We start from the raw sequence: 23,631 nt of genomic DNA on the forward strand, positions 1-23,631 counted from the left end.
TAATATTTCTACGTGCTTTAACATACTTACCTTCTCACCGTTACTGTGTTTCCCCCAACCCCCAGCATCACAGTATCTCTGTTGTCACCTTCTCTGTTCATGGCCTTTTTCTCCTTCTCTAAGGGTTTCCCCCTTTTAAGAAACAGCATCTGCTCAACCTTCCCCACAGACTCCCTTTAAACTGTTTTCTCTTCTCTCTGCTTGTCTCTTCGCAACTCTCTAGAGGCATCTTTACCTTTTCAACTTTGCATTTTTTCTGCCATTGCCATATAAGTTCCCTGAAGCCTTAGTACCATTAGCAGCAGGATTTCAAAGCTTGCCTGTTGCATGAACATTCTTTGGGATTTCAACCTTTCTGTGCAATATGAATTGTTGTGGGATATCCATAAAGACTGCACAACCTCATGGCTAAGAATGACACTTACCAGTTCTAGAAATCCTACTCTAATTGTTCTAGAATGGGGGACTGGACACCAATATTATAAAAAAGACAAAAGAAGAAGAAACATTAAAAAAAAGAAAAAGAAAATCAAAGCTACCATCATCATGTATGAATTTGAGGAAGTAACACCCTTCTGAGACCCCAGCCCCCCGTTTTTCACTGGTAAAATGAGGATAACAATTACACAGACCTTGTTGGGCCACGTACAGAATTAAAGGAGATTATGTATCTAAAATGCTTGTGGCACAGTGACACACACACACACACACACACACAGACACACACAGAGTACTTCGTGGCTTTATTATTTATTTATTTATTTATTTCTAGGCTTTATTACTTGAAAGGCTGAAAAGATGTGTGGATGAGAGGTGCCCCGAGGTTCCTTCCAAGATTCTGTGATACTCTTCCTTGGGTGCTGAAGACACATTGCCAATGTTTGGATTTCCAAACGGTTGCTTAGAAAACTAAGTGGGATCTATGAAGCCCAGGTAAGCTTCAGCGTCTTTCCCAGGAGTCGTTTATTTATTTGATCTTAGTTCTGACATAGAGCCTCCACCTTCTCCAAATCACCGCAGTGGTTGAAAAGGGCCTGTGCTTGGGAAATCCTTCCTTTGTTGGAGAATCTTGGACCCAAACCCTGCATTTGGGCATCTGACACCCGTAGGCCCATGGTTCATGCCCAGGCTGCTCTTTCCAAGTTCAAAGCAGGGACTCGGTTCTGCGCATCCGGCGGGTGTGCCCAGATTGCAACCTTTGCACCAGGCATCCAAGAACGTGCTTTGGACACACGCAGGGTGGTGGGAGCGGGTGCTTGGTTTGCATCTGGGCGGAGGGGTGGAGTAGCGAGAGCGCCCGGAGCGCGCACCCGCTCGCACTCCGCAAGCCAGGGCGCGGCCGCTCTGAGCGCGAGGTCCCGAGTCAAGTCCCGCGCTCTGCCAGGAGCCGGGGAGTACCCTAGGTGACTGGGGCCGCCGCGATACTACCCCGCGGCGCGCACCCCTGACCCGGCCCCGCCCCCCGGCGGCCGCGAGTAGCGGGCGGAGCGCAAGCAGAGAGGCGCGCTGGGCTGTGCGGCACCGCCTCTCCTCGGTGCCGGGGGAGGGACGGAGGGGCCGGCCAGGAGAGAGAGAGAGAGACCGACCGACCGGCTGGCGAAGAGCTGCATGCAACCGGTGGGAGGCCGGGCCGGCTGGGGCTGGGGCTCGAGCTCGGGCTCGGACCGTTTCCCGGCGAGTCCCTGGCGGTGAGCGCGGACGGCCCGGAGGCGGCGGCTCTGAGCTGGCAGGCGGAGGGCTGTCTCCCGCGCCCGCCTGCCCGGCGCGGTCCGAGGATGCGGGGGGGCGATGCCCGGGGCCAGGGACGCGCTCTGTCACCAGGCGCTGCAGCTGCTGGCCGAGCTCTGTGCCCGTGGGGCCCTGGAGCACGACAGCTGCCAGGATTTCATCTACCACCTGCGGGACCGTACCAGACCCCGGCTCCGCGACCCAGGTGAGTGCCGCCACCGCCGCCTGCAGGGACCTACGGGCCCTGGGCTGGGACTTGGGGCCGCACCAGGGCCTGAGGCAGAAGAGCGACGAGGACTGGTAGAGGGCGGGGGGCGGCCACTGAGACAGGGGAGGGATCAAGAACCAGCGCAGAGTGGCCTGATGCTGGAAACAGGCGGGGACGCGGGCGGTGGCTGCTGCCCGGAGGCCGAGTCGGGTCTGCTGGGGCAGGGTTGGAGGGACCACGCCCGCCACCTGCGCTCCCACTGCCAGGGCTCCTGGGGGCGGCTCCCGAGCTCCAAGCTACGCGCTTCACTTCCCGGGCTCTGCACTCAGAGCGAGGAGAGGCCGCGGCGGCCTCGGAGCGGTGGGAAGGGGAACGAGGCCGAAGGAAACTCTAGGAAGTTGGGAGTTGAGGACTGCCCGGGGCTGGGGTTGAATCCCACCGGGTGCTGCTCATCCTTGCTCCTGAGCGTCTAGTTCCTTTCCTTGGTCTGGAGTGAGAAGGGCGGGACGCGATCCCGCGTTGGGCAGGGTACAGGGAGCTTCTGGTTCTGGGCAGACGGGCCTGAACCCTTTCCTGGCAGGTCGCACGGCGCGGAGGTGGCCTGGGCCTGGGCGCTAGGTTCGACCAGCGGTTACCGCCGGCCACACTCGGGGCAGTGGGCTCGTCGGTCCTGGCTTGTGCACCTGCAGTTATTCCTAGTGAAAGTTACAAAGCTCCTAACTTTGGAAAGTTCATTTATGTTGGCATTTGACCAATTAAGGTTGGAGGAGGGAGTTTTAGTGGAGCCATTTGCTTTTCCCGAGGTCCCTGGATCTCCCAGGTCGTCTTATTGACTACTGGAAAATGCAATTCCTTCCAATGTTTGCTTGAGATGTTTCTCACCTGGAGAAATCGTTTTCTCAAATATTCTCTCAACCTGAGTACTTATCAAAAAAAGCATATTGTGGTTGAATTGTTAAAAATGGGATGAGAAAATGGCCTTTCTCTTGATATTGCTATATATAAATATTGAAAATGAGCTATTGCCTTGCAAATTATCATGTTGAACCAATTTATTATTGGTTGAAACCAATTTATTATATAAAAATCCATTTATCCAAAAGAGAAATTAAAGAATTATTTGATTTATAAGGAGTGTCATACTGAACCAGACTTAAATATCATATCCTTGATATATTTAAGATGGGTATGTGAAGTCATCTGCTAAAATTTAAAAGTTCATGTTAGATATTCTCTACTCAAGGCTTTTTTTCTTCCCTATGGAAAAAGAAAAAATATTGTTTTCCATTTCTGGTGGTTATGTTAACTAAGTTTGTCAAATGATCACTGATATATTACTTCAGAGTGGAGAACTGAGTAGAGAAATACTGATCCCAGTAATTTCCAGGGAGGTTTAATGTTCAGTCTATGTGTGCCTCATTGCTGGATGGGATGTGCTGAATAAACCACAGTCCCTTATCTCACAAGACCCAGGAAGATGTCTTAAGTCGGAGAAGTGGTCCTTAAGAGCAAGACAATTATTTTACATGCTTTTCCCAAAGCAAGTGTTAGTGTTGAAATATCTCATTTCCTTGCCTGTGACTGGACCACGAGTTCTCCTTTTTATCCCACATAAGCAGTTGTCTTTGGCTTTACAAGAGAAGATGAATGAGCCCTATCTCTAAATCACATCTTTTGGCCGGTTTTCTGCCTCTGCTCCTTTCAATCCAGGGCTGGATCCTGTGTTCTCGGGTTCTCTTCAGCCCCTACACCAGGCATCTGCCGAGAAAGAGTAAGTAAGAGGACTTCTTATGAGAGGAAGTCTGATTCCTTGGCTGAGGAATAGTTATAGATAGGAGTCGACCTTGCTGCTCTGAGTTCCTGATAGCAGTGCTCTGCTTTCTTAAACTAGGACACAAGGGTTTTGAAGTAGCCCCATGCCCCTCTGGCTCTTTGGTTTGTGTCGGAAAGTAGCCAGCTCATGAAGGAAGGGGTGGGGGACTTCTAGTGCAAGGTGAGAGGAAATGAGGCCAAAAATTACATCCAAAGTGCACCCTCTCCTTCAGGACACTTCTCACTTCATTTCCAAATCTCCCTTCGTTTCCCTCCTTATTTGCCTTGCCGACATTAATTCTTACATCAGATGCATTTGTCTTCATCCCTCTGAAGCAGGCGTCCCCAAACTTTTTACACAGGGGGCCAGTTCACTGTCCCTCAGACCGTTGGAGGGCCGCCACATACTGTGCTCCTCTCACTGACCACCAATGAAAGAGGTGCCCCTTCCTGAAGTGCGGCGGGGGTCGGATAAATGGCCTCAGGGGGCCGCATGTGGCCCACAGGCCGGGCTGTAGTTTGGGGATGCCTGCTCTGAAGCAAGAGTGGCTTTAATCTCTGAACCCTAAAAGCTGACTAGCTGGGAAAGCTGCACCGCACAACGCCATGTGAATAATGTCCCTGCTATTGATAGTGTGAACCAGAAAAACCATGCACAGCAGCCCTGAGACATGGATTCCTAGAGAGAGTCATCTCTAAATGGATGACTTCTTTTTCTGGAAAGTAATCCACCTGAATGCCATGTCCCAACTTTCTCCGTTATTGTCCATTCACAGCCACCCTGTGATAGCTAGGTTTTCTCAAGCTCAGCTAAGGACTTTTGTTATAAAAGGAGAAAAAAGATATAATTTCCTGTGGACAGCAGAGTGACCCTGCATCTAGGATGTCGATTCATTTTTTTAGAGGTGTGTAAAGACTGGGGCACAGACCAGCAGGCCTGAGCCATCAGAAGAGTTCTTTTTTGTCCAGGTGGTTATAGTGTCCTGCTGGGGGAGTACAGCACCGAGATTTCCCTGACTTGGTGTTCACAGAGGACTTGATGAAATTGTGATTTTAAAAAATAAGCCTAAGTCACAATTGGAACTGGAGTGCCTCACCCAGTTTGTCATCTGTACCAACTTGTGGAAAGTAAAGTGCTGAGTGTGAGCACTTAGAGAAGTGTGAAAGAGATGGAGAGTGATAAGAAATACAGTCAAGAGTTAAAGAGCGTGGATCATGCAGAGTCTTTTAAACCATTATAAAGACTTTGGTTTTTCCTCAGAATGAGATATGAAGCCATTAGAAGGTTTTGACCAGAGAAGTGACAACACTTTGACTGCCACGTTGAAGAGGAAGGGTGAAGTCAGAGAAGCCTCTTAGGAAGCTGTTTCAGAAATGCAGACAGAGGTGATAGTGATTTCAACAGGGATAGTGGTAATGGAGGTAATGAGAAGTAATTGGATGATGAACACAATTGGAAGGTACCGCCGCTAGTAATTATTGAAGGAAGAGATGTGAAAGGTGAGAGAAAGGCAATTAAGGATGTTTCAAAGACTTTTTGACCTAAAAAAAATTCTTTGTACAAGCAGAAGTCTTCAGGAAGAAGGTAGGGATGAGAAGGAAAATCATGAGGCTTATTTTTTATTTTATTTTAACTTTTTGTAACACGTTAAGTGTGTGATGTCTCTTTAGATAGCCAAGCTGTTTTATAGTTGAACAGTGACCTGAAGTATGACTATCCTCTTTAACATTAATTGCTGTATGCTCATATTTTATAACTAGAGACTTTGCTGTCGAAAAGATTAATTGACTGTAGAACAGCATGTATTGTTAGAAGGTTTTCCTTGTAGGGAATTAAAAGGTCTCTTAAATTTCTACCCATGGATCTTGATTATACTTTCTTGGGTCAAAAAGCATTAGTCTTATCTCTCTTCTCCATCATACATCTTTGGCTATTAGGAGGTAAACTATCTTAACTGCTCTAGATTTGCTCTTTTCAAGGAGCAGAAAGGAAGATTGGATCATATAATGTCTAGGTTTTAAACATGTTTTTTATTATTTTGTTTTTAAGTATTTTCTTCTGTAAGGTGCCAACCATGCTTGTGCCAAGCAGTTTATGTAGGTCATTTCACCAGTCCTCAGAAGTCTTTGAAGCACTTACCTGTGTTCCACCACCAGCAGCAGCAGCTTCTGGGAGCTTGTTAGACTTGGAGAATCTCAGTTCTATCCCAGACCCACTGAATGTGAATCTGTATATTGACAGAATCCTCAGGTGACAGTTGTATGCACATTAAAGTTCAAGCAGTGTGGCTAAAAGTGATTGATATATGTGAGTATACTGAAGTGCACAGAAATAAACTAGCCCAGGGCCATGGATTCCATTTAAAAGAATTGGGTCTAAGTCAAAGTAGCTTCTTAGGTAGTCATGTCACATATACTGAAAACTGAGGAGTTATTGTCAATGAAAATTTTCTAGGTATTTTTTGTAATAGCCACCCTTAGACCTACTTTCCCTCTTCTGTACTTGTATGATGGGTTTAATCCCCAAGTGCAGGTCACAGTCTATGTAGTTATAAAGATTCAGCTTAGTATTTCAGTTATAAATACTGTTATCCAGGATACTGGTTTTCCATTCATGTTCCAACTCCATATTCTGGAGATTTTTCTGCATGCTCTCTGTGTCTGTACCCAAGGTCTAGAAAATGTTTAGCAGGTCAGGGTGTGAAGCAGAGCCTTACAACTCATCATTAGTGACTCTTCTCTCCACGTAAATATTACTCTATTCAAGAAAAGCTTTTTCTAGATCAGTGGTTTTCAACTTCGGCTGCACATTGGGAATACTTAGGGAGCTGGAACAAACACAAAAGAAAAAACAAACAAAAAACTACCAATGACTGGGCTGCACCCTAGACCAGTTTTAAATCACAATCTCTGGGAAATGGACCTGGTATCAGTATTTGTAAAACTCATCTATTGATTGTCATGTGCAGCCAAGTAGAGGACAACTTTTGAGCCCGTTGGGCAAAAGATACATCCACCTAACTCTTCTCAGCTCAGCTCACATTTGTTTCTTGTAAAATTAGAAAAGATTGTATCAAAAACCAGGGACCTTGCCCGTTATCCTGTATAGCTAATACCCATATTCACTGATTCTTAACTTTCTTTTCACAACATTATCCCAAATGTTTATTTTGAGGGCTCCTTGAACATATGGTAAGGCCCTATTACGTCCACCCAGTCTAAGGCAGGAAAAAGACAAATAAATCAAGAAAAATCTTGTCCAGATAGAGTGTCATTAAAAGGCAAGAATATAGAACCTTCACTAATGTCACTTTATGTTGAATTATAATGAAGTCACTTATTAGAAAGTGTACATGTAAAATAATAAATATAGTCTCTATAAAAAAAAATCTTCCAAATAATCATCAAGATGAAACATTAGCCTTGACTCAAATTTTTCTAAGCTAGTCAAAAGAGAATTAGTCTTGAAACACTGGATGTTTATGAATAGACCTTGGTGTGATTATGCACAATGGGATTAATTTCTTTAAATTAATGTTAATTGCAATCAGGAAATAGAGTCTTCTAAGGAATGAGTGGCATATTGGATGCACAGTATGTGAATATATAATTTGCGTTTACTTCAGTGACATTTTAGGGCTTCTTCATAAATATTTTATTTAAACAAGTGTGTTTTCATCTCTGCGGGATTCCTCTACATGGACCAGTGAATGATTTAGTCATGAGGCAATTATCAAGAGGGGAAAAAAAGCAAACTGTGGTAAAGGCATCACAGGCAGCCCTATGGCCAGCTGCCTCTTTCAAAATAAGGAATCAAAAGCACAAACTTTTTGATGTGGCATAAACTCTCAAGGAAAAATTAAACTGACACCTAAAGGAAATCACTCTAAAATTTTCTAATACGTATAGACCATAGATGTTGCTTTCACTGAAAAAGCGTTGGGGCACTTTTATGTTTGTGGTGCAAGTGCAATTTCCCATATGGTTGGCTTAAAAAAATTCATAATCTCTTCTTAACAGATTGACTTGAGGGAACTAACAAGTTCACACTCCAAAGTGTATAGAGAAAGGGGAGGAGTTTAGTGAGGGGCATAAATGGAGGAGTAATCTCACTTCTAAGGATAAGTATGGAGTGTGTATTCTATTTTCTGAATGAAGTTGAATGAAATCACAATTTGCGGGGAAGTTTTCAGTGTTCACTGCAATCTTGGAGCAATGAATATGCATCACAACTTCCTTTTCTTTCAAATGTTTCATTTGGTGGACTCTAGGAAGGGCTTTAGACCGCACCAAACCCTGAGGACTAGGCTTTGCAGATCTCTTTGAAGTCTTCATATGTCCTTGCACATGTATTTTATCACACAAAAACTTTAAGTCAACATTGATAGAACTGCACCTGAAAGAAAAAAAAAATCTTCCAGGACATCAAGAGGACAAAGTGGAATAAGCAAGGACTTTGGAGTTAGAATCTGACTCACTTAACTACCTTATGACTCTTCATTTTATTCATCTATGAAATGGGAATGGAAGATCGCTATAGCACTGTTCCCAGAGTAAATGCTCAAATAAGTAATCAGTAAATTGATGTTGTCGGTAATATCACCTGCCTATGTTTCCTTTCAGCCATGGTCCACAAATATGTGTATGTTTTACCATTTGTAATTATTTGTAGGCTAAATTTACTTTCTACTTTTTTGTAAACTTAGCATTTTACTGCCTCTTATTAGCTGTGTGCTCCTGGACAAGTTATTTGACCTCTGTGACCTCATTTTCTCATCAGTAAAATGTATTACTAGTATCTGGGTTACTAGTATCCAGATAAAAATAGGATGCCAGTTCAACCTGAATTTCAAATAAACAACAGATAATATGGCATGACATATAATTATACATATTAATTATCTGTTGTTTACCTGAAATTCAAACCAAACGGGGCATGCGATATTTTTATTTGGTAATGCTGACAACCCTATACTAATACCTATCTCACAATGCATGTGAAATGCCGTAATACCTGGCACATAGTAAATGCTCAATAAATATTAGCCATTATTTCTATTATTATAATTTTTCCCATTATTAACACTATTATGTAATTATTATCATTATTGTGATGGCTATGTATATCCCAAAGAGCAATTCTTTTGAGGCTATTCTAGCTTGTAATTTTCTTTTTTTTGTGGGGTGGGGGGGGTTGGAATGTCCTGTATTTATAGTTCCCTATTTCCTTTTGGGAAAATTTTTTTATTATAAATCATCAACAATGAGCCCTAACTGCTTTCTGGTAGATCTGTGATACTTAGCCCTGCTACATGTCAACAGTAAATCTGCTAGAATTAGGTATAATATGTGAACAAAAGGTTGCTAATTTAACATGGTTTAAATCGTTGCCTAGTTGTTTCAATTCGTGGTTTTTTGTTGGTAGAACTGAATATTTTTCATGTTTTGAACATTCTTATATTTACTCTTATATGAATTTTTTGTGTTCTCTACCACGTACTCTATCGTGTGCCGGTTTATTTTTTGAGAATCTTAATGTTTTTCCTGCCAATTTGCATTAATTAGAATGTAAATATTCTATCAAATTAGCTCACAGAGGGATTATTGTATAGTGAGTGAGCTCAGGTTGTCTGACTATAATCAACGCATTGTATGAAACTGCCTTTGAAATTTCAGGGGTGCTTCAATAAATAGGGATTAGTTGTAACATTCTTTTCCAGTGCAAAGTGCTGCCTTTATTCATAGGAAATATGAAAAAAAAAACAGTTGTTATGATTTGAATCTCTTTTTATTTATGTTTTCTTTCCCACTTCAAACCACACCACCCTGCCCTGATGTAGCTGTTAATTAACCACACTGAACTGATCAATCTTTTCTAGTTATAATTAAGTTAAATTCCAAAACATTTATTGAGGGCTCCTTAAGTGCTATGTACAAGGTATGGCATCTGTACTTCAAAGATATATTAGACATACTTACTGCCCCTATGGAATTGATGAAACAATAATGGCAATTAATAAAGTGAAGAAGGGAGATACTTACTAGATACAGTGCAGAAAAAAGAGGAAAGAAGTAATTAGTAATTAGCTGGTTTGAGTGGATCTGCAGAGGCTTCCTACAGAAGTCTATTCTTGGGCAGAAGAGTTTGCCTGAAACTTGGTGGTGGGAAAAGCATTCTAGGAATTTAATAAAGTCCCAACACAGAAGAGGATGGATCCTGGGTAACAGTAAGTTGAGTGTGTGTTGCGAATGTTGAGAGATGGATCTGCTCTAGTAAGCAATGGTCAGATCAGATCAAGAAAGCCCCTGTATGCCATTGCCAAAATCCCACGGAGGACTGGCTGATGCAGAAATCTTGAAAGAAGTATAATACATATATATTTTTTTAATGGAGTCTTGCTTTACACCCAGGAGGGCGTGCAATGGCATGATCTTGGCTCACTGCAACCTCTGCCTCCCAGGTTCAAGCAATTCTTCTGCCTCAGCCTCCTGAGTAAGGACTACAGGCATGTACCACCATGCTCAGCTAAGTTTTGTATTTCTAGTATAGGTGGGGTTTCATCGTATTGGCCAGGCTGGTCTCGAACTCCTGACCTCATGATCTGCTCGCCTTGGCCTCCCAAAGTGCTGTGATTACAGACGTGAGCCACTGCACCCGGCCAAGAAATACAATTTATACGATAAGCCCAAAGCATCCATTCTCAGCAAATCACACCAGATTTCAGTTCTGTGAATGCAGCTTCTCAAGTCTTCCTGGTTCATCATGGAAAATATATTCAGGTTACTGGCAACTATGTTCTTTCTGTCTAAGATAAGATCCTAACAGATAGGAATCAATAAATGGAAGTTTACCCATTTTAAATCTCCAGCATGTCACCCTGAAACCCAACTGTAATTACCTTGTATAGTTGTAAATACTGCCTTTAGCAAGTTTAGTCATCTGGTTCAAACATCTGGGTTCCAGATTTAATTCCTGACTATGCCAACAGTGACATCTTGCTTCCTCGCCTGGCTATTTAATAATGAAAAAGCAGTGTGTTCAGCTGCATTGTTACTGTCCAGTCTGTGGATGTTCACAGTCTGTTTTCTCTGAAGTTACAGGGCCCAAGAGGGAATAACTATGGCAGGCCTGCCTAGTGCCCACCAAACCATGCTGTAGAGATAGTTCTTTATTTTGTGTATACGGGCTGCCAATTAACAGGCATAATTTTTTAAATAATTGAATTGGATGCCCTTAAGTGGGTCACATGCTGTTCATTTCTAATATCTGCCTCCTCGTCTCCACCCCAACACATGTACATTTTACTTATTACACTTTTGGGACATGCCTACTTATTGAAGACATCTTGGTTTGCATCCGCTGTAGCACTGCAGAACCATTAAAAGAGTTTACACTGAAAATTAAGGTCAGTTTTATCCCTTAATTAGATATTCTGGACACAAGATGAAAACTGATTGGAGAAGTTATCGTTGGAGATGCCAGTTTTTGCTCATGATATGTTTATTGAGCATGTACTAAGTACCAGGCTCTGTCCTAGGTCAGAGAGGTGATGGCAGACTGATTATAGGGCCCTGTAAGCCATTGTAAAAGGAAAAAAAAAAAAACAACAAGTGACTTTTACTTCAGTAAGATAGGAAGCCATTAGCAAGTTTTATCAGAAGAGAGATAGCATCTAACTTAGGAAGAGAGAGGATCACTCTGACCTGCACCTGGAAAACAGACTGTAGAAGGGTAGGTTGGAGTTAGGGAGCGGAGTTCTAAGGCTGTTGTAATCATGTCGGTGAAAGATGGTGGTGGCTTAGGCCAGAGAGTGATAGCAATGGAGGTAGTATGAGGTGATCAGATTCTGGGCAGCTGGAAGGTGGAGATGACAACATTTACTAATAGATGGATATAGACCGTGAAAGACAGAGAGGAGTCAAGACTAAGACTGTGGCCTGAGCAGGTAGGAGAATAGAGTTGTAGGAGAAGTAAGTTTGAGGGGAATGATCAGGAGCTCAGTTCTTGATATGTAATGTTGGAAATGCTTATTAGTGAGTCCAGTGGGGATACAGACTAGGCAGTTGGATATATAAGCCTGGAGTCTGGGAAAGATGGCTGGGCTGAAAGGACAAATATGGATGTCATCAGCATGCAGCTGATATTTAAAATGAGGGTGACTGAAAGTATCTAGGAAGGGAAAGTGAACAGAAGAGAGAGGAGGACCTGGGCTAAGGTCCGGAACTGTCCAACAGTAAGAGGCCAGAGAGAACTTGAGGAACCACAAAGGACGGCTGATGAAGAGTCCAGAAATGAGAGAGAAAATCCAAGCAAGAGTGCTGACCTGGAAGCCAAGATGAAGAAGGTAATCAAAGAAGAAGGAATAAGCAGCTGTATCCAGTGCTACTGTTAAGTCAAGCAGAATGAAGACTGAGTACTCACCATTGCAGGTAGTAATTCAGGAGTCATTGGAAGTGACCTTGACAAGCATTTTTGATAGAGAGGTAGGACCAAGAGCCTGATTGGCACGGCTGTAAGAGAGATTGAGGGGAGAGGAATTGGGGCAGTGAAGGCGGAATATTCTTTTAAGTTTTCTGCTGACAAGAGCAAATAAATGGCATAGTAGTTGCTGGTGAGGGAAGTGAGGTGAAGGGTTGTATTTATTTATTTATTTATTTATTCATAAGTTAGAAGACTTAGTACCAAGGTGATGGGAATGACTAGTACAGAACAAAAATTCATGATATAGATAAAGAGGAGGGGATTGCTAGAATGATATCTTTGGTTGAAAAGTTGGTTATATTTCCCAAGAGTCAGAGAAGAGTCTAGATTGCACGTAGACATTTAGGCACCACAGGCACATAGATGATATTTAAAGCCAAAAAACTAGATGAGCTTACTGTCTTAGTCCATTTGCACTGATGAGCTTACTGACTTAGTCCATTTGCACTGCTCTAGCAAAATTACCATAAACTGGGTAGCTTATGAATGACAAACATTTGTTTCTTACAGTTCTGGAGTCTGGAAAGTGCAAGAGCAAGGAGCTGGGAGATGCAGTTTCAGGCGAGGGCCTGTTTCTCATAGATAGCACCATCTCTCTGTGTCCTCACATGGTGGAAGGGGTTTCTTTCATAAGGGCACTCATCCCATTCATGGGGGCTCTGCTCTCATAATCTAGTCACTTCCCAAAGGCCCCAGCTCTTAGTACTATCATGCTAGGGATTAGGTTTCAAATATGAATTTGGGGAGGACACAAACATTGACACCTTCACACTTACCAAAGGGCAAATAAAAATAGAAAAGAAGTTGAACAACTGGTTAGAAGTCAGAGAAATGTTCAGGAACCAACAAAGGAGACTGAGAAAGACCAGAAAGTAATGTGGGAGAAAAATCAAGATTATGGTGGCTTGGAAATTAAGAAAGTATTCCTAGGTGGAGGGAATGATCCCCTGAGTTAAATGCAGCTGATAGGTCAAGTAAGATGACAACCAAGAACTGACCATTGCATTTAATAGCATAGAGGCTAATTGGTGATGCTGAACTGAGTGATTTTGGAGGAGTGGTGCATGAATGGAATTGGTGAAAGTCTGACTAGAGTCTTTTTAAAAGAGAATGAGAGGAATTGAGAGAAAAGAGTGTAAGCAACTTTTTGGAATTATTTTGTGAAGGGAAAGGAGAAGAGAAAATGATTCAAAAGATGGTTTTAAAGAAAAGAGAAAATAACTATATGTTTGTATGCTGGAGAGAAGGAAAAATGATGTAGAGGATAGAACTGCTGGGGTGATGTGCTGAGTAGGCTAAGCAGGTGGGTTTTTCAACAACAGTTCATTTATTGTCAGTGAGTCAGAGCAGAATATATGGGCACAGGTGGGCAGATGTGGTTTGGGGATCTTGCAGAAGTTTGCCTTCTGATTGCTTTTCTATTCTTGGTGAAATAGGAAGCAGCAAGGTTAGAAGCTGAGAGTGGGGATGGTTAGGAAGTAGTGGCAATTTTAAAATAAGAGAGTTATAAATGTTTGTCTAGGAGAGTGGAAGAGCAAATAGATTAGGGAAGGAAGGGTGATTGTCAAGCAATACTAACGACTCGCTTGAAGTTGATGATCATGAATTTAAAGTGATTTCCGTCAGCATAGGTGTGCGTTTTTCATCCACCATGTTCAACTCTTTTTGTGCAGGCATGAAAGAAAGAGAGACCTGGGGTTGTGTGTATGTAGAACAAGAAAAGAGTGGCAAAGTTGTTGAAGGTCTGTAGAACAGAGTGATTAGAGTGATTGATTCTGAAATTTCATCAGAGTAAGGAGAGAAAAGTGGGCATGTAAAAGGATTAGGAATAGTGAAGATGTGGTAGGATTAATGGATTGTAGGTCCTGGAGGGGTGGGATGCTTGTTGAGAATGCAGTGAAGAGGAGGATGCCAGAGAGTGGGATGTTTGAAATCCAGATTCTGGAGGAGCTGCAACTGTTGGCATGACCCGGTGCAGGGCGTGATGGTGAGAGGCATGATGGGGAGAGAGGGACAAATGATTGAAGCCAGGAGCTCAAAGAACTACAGGCCCAGGGTTTTGGATGTGTTATCAACATGGATATTGGGTTTGCCGAGAATTATGACAAAAGTAGTTTTGGAAAGAGTGGAAGCAAACCAGCAATTGGGCGCTTCCAGGAATGTAGGGGAAGAAATCCAAAAAATGATAGATGTCTGCCACAGGGATGGGTGGTTATGTGATAGTGGTGTGGTTAGACAACATGAGATTTAAAGCTGGGTATTTTTAGAGAAAACAGCAGCAGGCAGTAAACTATTAATTTTTACCTAAGCAGAAGTGTTGAAGGAATATTTTAAGGCAGTATGGATGCCTTAAGAGTTATTTAAGAGGTAAAATAATAGGTACAGTGATATGAAATAAAGAGATCCTGATTCCCAATGTTTTCACATATGTGCCTGGAAGGATGTACCTATAACTTAACTAGGTTTACTACAGGAAGTCAAGCACATTTTGCAGGAAAATAATGAGATTAATTTTAAGCACGTTAAGCTTGGGATGTATATGACATCTCATGCAGATGTCCAGAGCAGCTGACTGGTGGAAAACTGGGAAGAAGTTACTGAAAATAAGGAGGGTGAAAAACGATTGAATATCAAGGCCCCTTGCAACTGAAAGATTTTTGTAAAGTGGTTCCCAGTTCCAGCTGTGCATCAAAATCAGTTAAATAACTTTTGAAGACACAACTGCCCTGTCCCAAGATTGACTAAATGAGCCTTCAGGGGTGACACCTAAAATACCCCTACACAACTAGGGTAGCAAATGACGAGAACTTATGGCCTTCATGGTTTAAAATTACTTTGTACAGACACTTTGTCAAAATAAATGCTCAAACCATCTATGTAAAACTTTTATAAAATATTTAGGCAAGGAAACCCAAACTTGAAAATGTGTTTACTATCTATCATGGATTCTTTTTTTTTTTTTTTTTTGACCTCAATGAATTATATTAAATTATTAAATTATTAGTAAGGACAGTTGCTGTTGGCACAACTACTAATAAATCCTGTAGAAAATTTAGCTGTAGGATGCAATTGTAGTATCCTAGCCCTAACTAAAATCATGGTCTTCTTTATCCCTAGGCATGTAATATGATTATTGTTTGCTCTTAATTTAGGATAACCATGCAGTACATAAACCCTGTGAAAACTCTTAACTAGGCCATGAGGTTAGAGAATAACGTGGTTGCTTGATTCCTGTAGGCTATAAATCATCCTAGCCAATATGCTCACTTCTTGTCAGAAAAACCTGTGAAACAGAGAAAGACACTGGACAAGAATGAGGGTGCCACATTAGAATCACTTTTTAACACTGTTCAGAGGATCCCAAGTTAAACATATTTCCATCTTATTTTTTCAAATAATATGAATGTCAATTGCTGGCAAAGCTGAGCTAGCTCTGAAGACTTCTCAAATTATTTCAGAGGGAATGATAAAACAGTGCTGCCTGCTCCTCTTTAATCTGTTCCACTGTGACTGCTACTTTAGATTTAGTATCACCGTAATATCCCGAATTTATAGGTCATCCTTCTTCTGGAGCTTTTAAAGTACTTTGTGTATATTACTTTAATTTCAAGAGAACTCAGATTCATCATCTTATGGAATCTATTTCAGAGGGAGTCTGCAAAGAGAACTAGAAAATCCCCCCAAAGTTTCTTTTTTTTCTTCCAGATATCTTTGGTAGGAACATCCATTGATTCTAACTCCACACTGCTTTAGAGGCCATTTATGTGTGGATTACTGTAGGCTTCTCTGGGGGAAAATCTAATCCCCTCAGGTTCACTTAGAGAGGATCCACTCTGTAGGCTGATAAAGATTAAAACTGCAGCTCTCTTCTATTATATTGGTTTTTAAAAAAATCTTTTAATTTTTATATTCTCCTATGCTTCAGTAATTCAATCACATCTGCCTTCCCAGTGCTTTGGTATGTGGGAACTGGGAAGTTAAATTGGGCAGATTAGTAAAATGAGAGTGCTACTGCATATGCCTTTGCAGTCAAAGGTGATATGTTAGGTTTGCAGTCCTGTCCCGTAGTGCTATGGACAATCATCAGATCTGACCCAGGGAAACTCCTAGAGAAAAGTGAGTAGTAAATAGTGGCCTTAATGATGCAATTCAGAAATTGGGGGATTGTCAGAAGAGGCTCAGAGTTAACTTTAGAGTACCTGATTCTGTAAATGTTTAGGAAGCAATTTCATTAAATACAGTAAAATATTTGTCAACTGATTTATATTGTTTTTAAATCTCTTTTTCCAAAACCTCATGCTAATTAAATTTAACATTCCTATAACAAATATACTGAATACAATATATGTCATTAAGTGAGACTTATTTTAGGTTTATAAATAGTACAATAAGCTATAAAGACTTAGAAATCACAAACATTTACTTTTCATTAATGAAGCAATGTGTAAACATATAAAACCAAGTTTGTTATAACTTTACAAATTAGAACACTCAGAATTATATTGGAGACTACAACACTTCATTAATAATAGAATACATCAAATTGACAAATAGAGGATAGAAGTTATATAGTTAATAAAAAAATAATGTTCACAAAACATTTTAAAATTTAATCAGCACATGATCAATTTTTAGATATGACAGTAAAAACAAAAAAGTAATTCCAACAGGTAAAAATTGCATGGGCTACATTTACTGTCCATAAAATAATCAGTGGGTGATTAAGAGTGATTATATATATATATATAACAACAACAATACCAAAACCCTAAACACTTAAAAATCAAACTCTTTCAGAGATCTCTTGAGTTAAAAAAAATCAGAAATGGTCACTGAAATCATAGACATTTCAAATACAGTGGAGTATAACCAAAGCAATATTTAGATGAAAATTTCTAATTCTAATTTGTTAATAGTAAATAATACAACAATAGGAAAAAAAACCCATGCATTGAACTTAAGAACCTAAAAATAGAAAAGGGAAGCAAATCAAAAGAAGAAGAAAAAAATAAGAGCAAAGCATCAGTAACCAAAAGAAGAAATTATTTAACTGGAATTTGAAAAAAACGAACAAACAAAGAAGCAGTATTAATAAACAAAACTCAGGTGTGTCTTTCTGAAATAAAAATTAAGTATTTTGCTATTCTGATCAAGGAAAAAAATGAGAAAACACAAATATAAAGCAAAATGAATAAGAAAGAGGATTTAATAACAGATACAGAAGACTATAGAAAGCACAAGAAAATGTCATATATGCCATGATGTAGAAATACAAATTGAGTGGAAGGCATAAACATCTCAGAGTGAGTATAAAAATATTTAGGAGAAACTGAAAGGTGGTCAAAGAACTTTCTGTGTTAAAAAGCTATAGGCCCAAATTTTTTTATAGGTCAAGTTTTTAAAAATTTTAAATACTACATCAGTTCTCTTATTTGTTGGAACCACAAATAGTCATTACAAATTTGTTTTAAGTTTTCATTGCAAAAACAGTTTTATGTGAGCACAAGAATTAAAGGTCATCAGCACTTCCATTACAATTACTGTTAATACTTTTACCAGAAATGGAATTGCTAGGCTTATGCGCATTAAATGTTTTGATAAAATTATCAAATTGTCCTCTAGAAAGGTTTAACAGTTCATACACTGTTGAAACTATACCGTGGCTTAGAAAAAATACAGAAAGCATCCTAATTCACTTTATGAGGCTCGTATCACACTGATATCAAATCTGACAAAGATAATATTTAAAAAATCTTGATACTAATCTCAGTTAAGCACGTAAATATATTGTAAGTAATAGTAAACTAAGTACAGCTTTGTATTACAAATAATAATGTATTGTAACCTGGTGACAGTTTAAGACTACAGGAATGGCAGAGCACTAGGAAACCTAGTATTGCACTAATCTCTTTGTTGTTGTTGTTTTGAGACAGAGTCTCTCTCGGTTGCCAGGTTGGAGTGCAGTGGTGCGATCTCAGCTCACTGCAACCTCTGCCTCCTGGGTTCAAGTGATTCTCCTGCCTCAGCCTCCCAGGTAGCTGAGAGACAGGCACGCACCACCACACCCAGCTAATTTTTGTATTTTCAGTAGAGACGGGGTTTCACCATGTTGGCTAGGATGGTCTTGATCTCTTGACCTCTCAATCTGCTCACCTTGGCCTCCCAAAGTGCTGGGACTGCAGGCGTGAGCCTCTGTGCCCAGCCTGTTGTTGTTGTTTTATGTATATAATTATTTATTTTAACTTTTGACCATTTATGCAAAATAAGTCACAAACTTTACACATTTTCCTCTGTCTCCAGTCATTCCCTGATTTTAAAAATATAACCTTATTGAGACATGTTTTACATATTGTAGAATTCACCCATTTCAAGTGTATGATGGAATTATTTTTTAGTAAATTTTTGAAGTTGTGCAAGCATCATTATAAATCAGTTTTATAACATTTTCAACATCCCAGGAAGATTCCTCATATCCATTCACTGTTAATCCCTGCCTCAGGAGACTACTCATCTACTTTCTGTCTCTATTAATGTGTCTGTTCTAAACATTTCATATAAATGGAATCATACAATATGTGATCTCTTTTGTGACTGGGTTCCTTCACTTAGCATAATGTTTTTGAAGCCTGGCTGTATCATAGTATGTGTCATTAGTTCTTTCCTTGTTATTACTGATTAGTATTCCATTAGATGGATGTATTTCATTTTATTTATTCATTTACCAGCTGATGGACATTTGGCTTGTTTCCAGTTTTGTGCTATTGTTAATAATGTTGCTAAGAAGAGGCCGGGCGCGGTGGCTCAAACCTGTAATCCCAGCACTTTGGGAGGCCGAGGTGGGTGGATCACGAGGTCAAGAGATCGAGACCATCCTGGTCAACATGGTGAAACCCCGTCTCTACTAAAAATACAAAAAAATTAGCTGGGCATGGTGGCACGTGCCTGTAATCCCAGCTACTCAGGAGGCTGAGGCAGGAGAATTGCCTGAACCCAGGAGGCGGAGGTTGCGGTGAGCCGAGATCGTGCCATTGCACTCCAGCCTGGGTAACGAGAGCGAAACTCCGTCTCAAAAAAAATAAATAAATAAAAAATAAAAATAAAAATAATGTTGCTAAGAACATTTGGGTGCAAATAATCTTTTTTTCTTTTTGGAGAGAGAGTGTCACTTTGTTGCCCAGGTTGGAATGCAGTGGCCCAATCTCAGCTCACTGCAATCTCTGCCTCCCAGGTTCAAGCAAGTCTCCTGCCTCAGCCTTCTCTGAGTAGCTGGGATTGCAGGTGCCTGCCACCATAAGTGGCTAATTTTTTGTATTTTTAGTAGAGATCGGGTTTTGCCATATTGGTCAGGCTGGTCTCCAACTCCTGACCTTAGGCGATCTACCTGCCTCACCTCCCAAAGTGCTGGGATTACAGGCGTGAGCCACCATGCCCAGTGGGTGCAAGGTTTTATGTGGATGTATGCTTTTATTTCTCTTAGACAATTAACTAGAAGAGAGATTTCTGGGTCATATGGTAACTCTGTTTTACCATTTTGTGGAACCGCTGAACTGCTTTCCAAAATGGCTGTAGCATTTTTACATTCCCACCAATAGCGCATGAAAGTTCCCATTTCTTCCCGTCCTTGCCAACATCTGTCATTATCTGTCTTTTATTATAGACATGCTAGTGGGGTGTGAAAACGTGTCTCCTTCAGAGTTAATTTCTGGAGAAACAAGCATAATTATCTCAGATGTTGCCAAAAAAAAGCATGTGATAATATTCAACATTATTCTTGATAGTACTTTAGGAAACAAAAAGGCACCACTTTAGTATGATGAAGAAGTTCATGGTGATTATAGTATTGATTAATGATGATGATGATACTTAATAGAATGTAGCACCAAGTACTGTTGTAGGCTTTTACATAATAACTCACTTAACACAGCAACCTTGAGTGAGGTTCTAGTGTTATCCTCATTTTACAGAGAAGGAATCCAAAGCACAGACAAGTTAAGTGATTGGGGTGGCTCCATACACCTAGGAAGTCATGGAGCCGGAATTTGAACGCAGGTGGTCTGGCTGCTAACTCTGCCTTGTTAATCCTTATGCTGTAATAGGGAGAATCTCATCTCAACGTGGCCTTCAAGGCTGCTTCATAGTTATTCCTTGTCATTGACCTCCTCTCACTCACCTGAGGTTCTACCTCTACTGTCAAGTTTCTTCAGATAACTGTATTTCTCACTTCTCAGAGAAAATAAAGACTGCAAAAAACTAATCAAATAAAAACAATGTGACATGGCAGTATAGTATCAGGTAAAGGTGGCATTTCAAATCAGTGCGGGGGGAGAAAATGGGTTTTACAGAAAATGGGGTTGAAATAATTGAGTAACTACTTGGGAAAAACATTATATGACTGCTCCTGAAAATTTTCGTGTGGTTTAAATTTTACGAACATAACTGCTAACATCTGTGCTTTGTTTTTAACTTCTATATTAGATTTTTATTCTTTTTATTGAATGAAGCTGTGATTGGTTTACTATATGACAAATATTCTTTGTGTTTTAAGAATCTCAAGTAGCTCTCGATCTTTTTTCACATTGGTTAGAGAAGCAGGGATCAAAGTACAAAAGTGGGACAGTCACTGCTTATGTTTGTGCTTTATCTCATTAAGTGCAGATCACCAGGATGGCAAACAGCCTGTCATGAAATTTGCCTTGCAAAGGATAAAGAAATCTTATAAAAAAATTTCAAAGGAAATTACGTGATAATCATTTTATAATCAGAATGCTGTATAGCTGACAGCAAAACAATAGCAGCAGTTTAGACACAGAAGGTAAATTTCTAAAATTATTGCACATGAAGAGACCTAGGAGTAGTCTGCCCAGGTCTGAGAGGCTCCAGGCAGTCTTAAGATTCAGGTTCCTTCTGTCTTTCTGTGTTTGCCTTCTTCAGTGCATGACTTCAGATTCAACGTCACATATGGGGTAATATGGCTGCTGGAATTCCAGCACTTACATTGCCTCTCTGGGAGAGACCAAAAAACCTCACTTTCAACCTGAGTCTACTCTTTTAAAGTAACCTTTCTCAAAGTCCCACTCTATACTTGTGCTTTTATCTCATTGATCAGAATTTAGTCTTATTACCATCCCTAGCTATAAGAAGGTCGAGAAATACAGTCTTTTGGCTTGATACATTGTCACTTCAAATGCAATTTAAGTTCTATTATTTTGGAAAAAGGGAAAAACAGATATGGGGTAGGAACTGTCTGTGTTCTTTGAAGTAGACGAAGACTTCCTTAGCATGACCCTAAAGCCAAAACCCATAAAAGACAAGGTTGACAGATTTTGAAAAGCACAACAACAGAAACATTTTTACTTTGCAAAGTTCATTATCAGCAAAATTAAGACAAACCACAGAGTGGGACAAAATAATAACAATGAATGATGGAGAATTAAAATACTTAAAGTGTTCTGCTGAAATACATTAATTAGTAAGACATTTGACTGTGTGTACCTTTTGGAGAGTGTATCGATTCTTTGCTTACTCCTTAAATGTACAAGAATACCATATTGACAATGTTTATTCTTAAATATATATATTTTAAAACCGTGTTGACCTTTTAGCAAGAGGGTGTATTTTTTTTTGTTTGGGGCATTATTATTTTAACTCTTTGCCCTCAAGGGCACATTCTAGGCTCATCTGATAAATGCAGCTCATAAATGCTGTTATGGGCTATTTGATTTAGGACAGATTCGGCTAGATTATCTGAATGCTCAATTAACTGCCACCATGAGAACTGCTTGGTTTCAGGTTGATAAGTAGATCAAATCAGTAGCCATTCTCAGTTCAATGCTTCATCAAGAAGTGAATTAAAGCAAAAACCATTAGTGGTCATTTTTCTAAATGCTAATCAGTGAATTTCAAATTCTAGAAAAATTTGTATGTTTTTAGTGGTTATTATAGACAAGTGTTTTGAACTGAGTTCAGGACTTCGAGACATTGAAAGGGGGCATGGTTTCTGGCCATATTACTTAGACAACAATAATTCTTCACAGCTTTCTGTTAATATCTTCTGATTTAACAAGCAAGTTGGAATCAAGTGGCTTTAGCTATTTGGTATCCTTGGAAACCACTGTTAGATGATGAATTGAATCAGTTAAAATTAATTTCTTGTGAAAATCTGCTTCCATGAGAGGATACTGACTTTGATGTTTAGATGCATAAGACATATATATATATATATATATATATATATATATATATACATATACACGCACACACACATATAATGTAGAGAGAGAGTCATCAGATATGAAGAATATTTGTAGATAAAAACTGCAAAGCCTAATAAATTCAAAAGTGATAAAGACGAAGGAAGACTGCAAAGGGCTCTGCCTCTAAGAACTATGCTTCTACTTGGAGAGGGAAGACTTATATAAATAAAGGAATCTGAAGCATAATAGCCACTGAGTGAGCTTTCATTTGGCTGGAGGAGTAGCCTTTCTTTTCTTGCATCTGTGAATGCTAACTGTCATGACAAAGCTATTTTATTGTTAGTGAAGTTTTGGAAAAGATAGAGAACACATTTTTTTAATATAAAATAATATAATATATATTTTGGCTCCAAGCCCACTTTTGGTGTCAATTGTGGAAGCATTTTTCTTTCATCCTGATAGGTGCCTAACCTGAGGACCATATCTGCTACAAACTCTGTACTCCCAGATGTTAACATTTTTAGGGGTATTGCTAGAACGTGCAAAACCCAGTGCTGGACTGTGTACAGTGGATTGCTATTTGATTCAAAAGCAGCACTCCTATCTCCTGTTGGATTGGTAGTGAGAACAATCCATTGTATCAGGATGTGTCCAGGTCCCTGGCCTGGGTCTGCTGGTCATGCATTTCCCTGGAGGGGCAAGGGAGGAATGGATGACCCTGATTTCAGTCCTACATAGAATTTTGACTAATGGTCACTTCAGAATATTCTGTTTGCTCTTGGATGAGCTATAAGAGAGGCATTTAGAGAAGAAAATATAAGAAGGTAAATCAGAGATTCATGTATAAATTGGACTCTTAGAATCTTTTACCACTGAATCTGCTTTTGTCCTACATTTAAATACTTCCTAAATAAACAAGAGCAGTACATATCCTGGGCAGTCCATGTAAACTGAATTCAAAGACTGCGTCACCACTTAATAGTTGTATAATCTGGGGAGAATTGCCTAACTTCTTGGTGTCTCAATTTTCTTATCTGCAAAATGAGGACAATAATGCTTATAGGGGAACTGAAGGTGTGAATAAGAACATGACTTTGGGACACAGCATGTCATTTAGAGATCAATTAATGTTAGTTCTCTTATTAACCCCTCAATAGAAGCCTTTTTAATGTTTCACAATAATTGACACAACTGACTTTTGTCCCATT

The 23,631-nt window shown here is 40.1% G+C and overlaps 1 protein-coding gene across 2 annotated transcripts in view; it reads left to right on the top strand.

The window, feature by feature from the left end:
- The first annotated feature begins 1,418 nt into the window (after window positions 1-1,418).
- Window positions 1,419-23,631, top strand: part of SYT9 (synaptotagmin 9) — a 233,927-nt gene continuing 211,714 nt past the window's right edge. The window contains exon 1 of one of the 2 annotated variants that reach the window (XM_010339260.3): window positions 1,419-1,933. In XM_010339260.3, the coding sequence (XP_010337562.1) occupies window positions 1,789-1,933 (145 nt within the window). In that variant the 5' untranslated portion in view covers window positions 1,419-1,788. The remainder of the gene's footprint in view (window positions 1,934-23,631) is intronic. The other variant, XM_003919797.4, reaches the window with a different exon arrangement.

Source organism: Saimiri boliviensis, chromosome 6, assembly GCF_048565385.1.
Source record: "Saimiri boliviensis isolate mSaiBol1 chromosome 6, mSaiBol1.pri, whole genome shotgun sequence".
NCBI classification, from domain to species: domain Eukaryota; kingdom Metazoa; phylum Chordata; class Mammalia; order Primates; family Cebidae; genus Saimiri; species Saimiri boliviensis.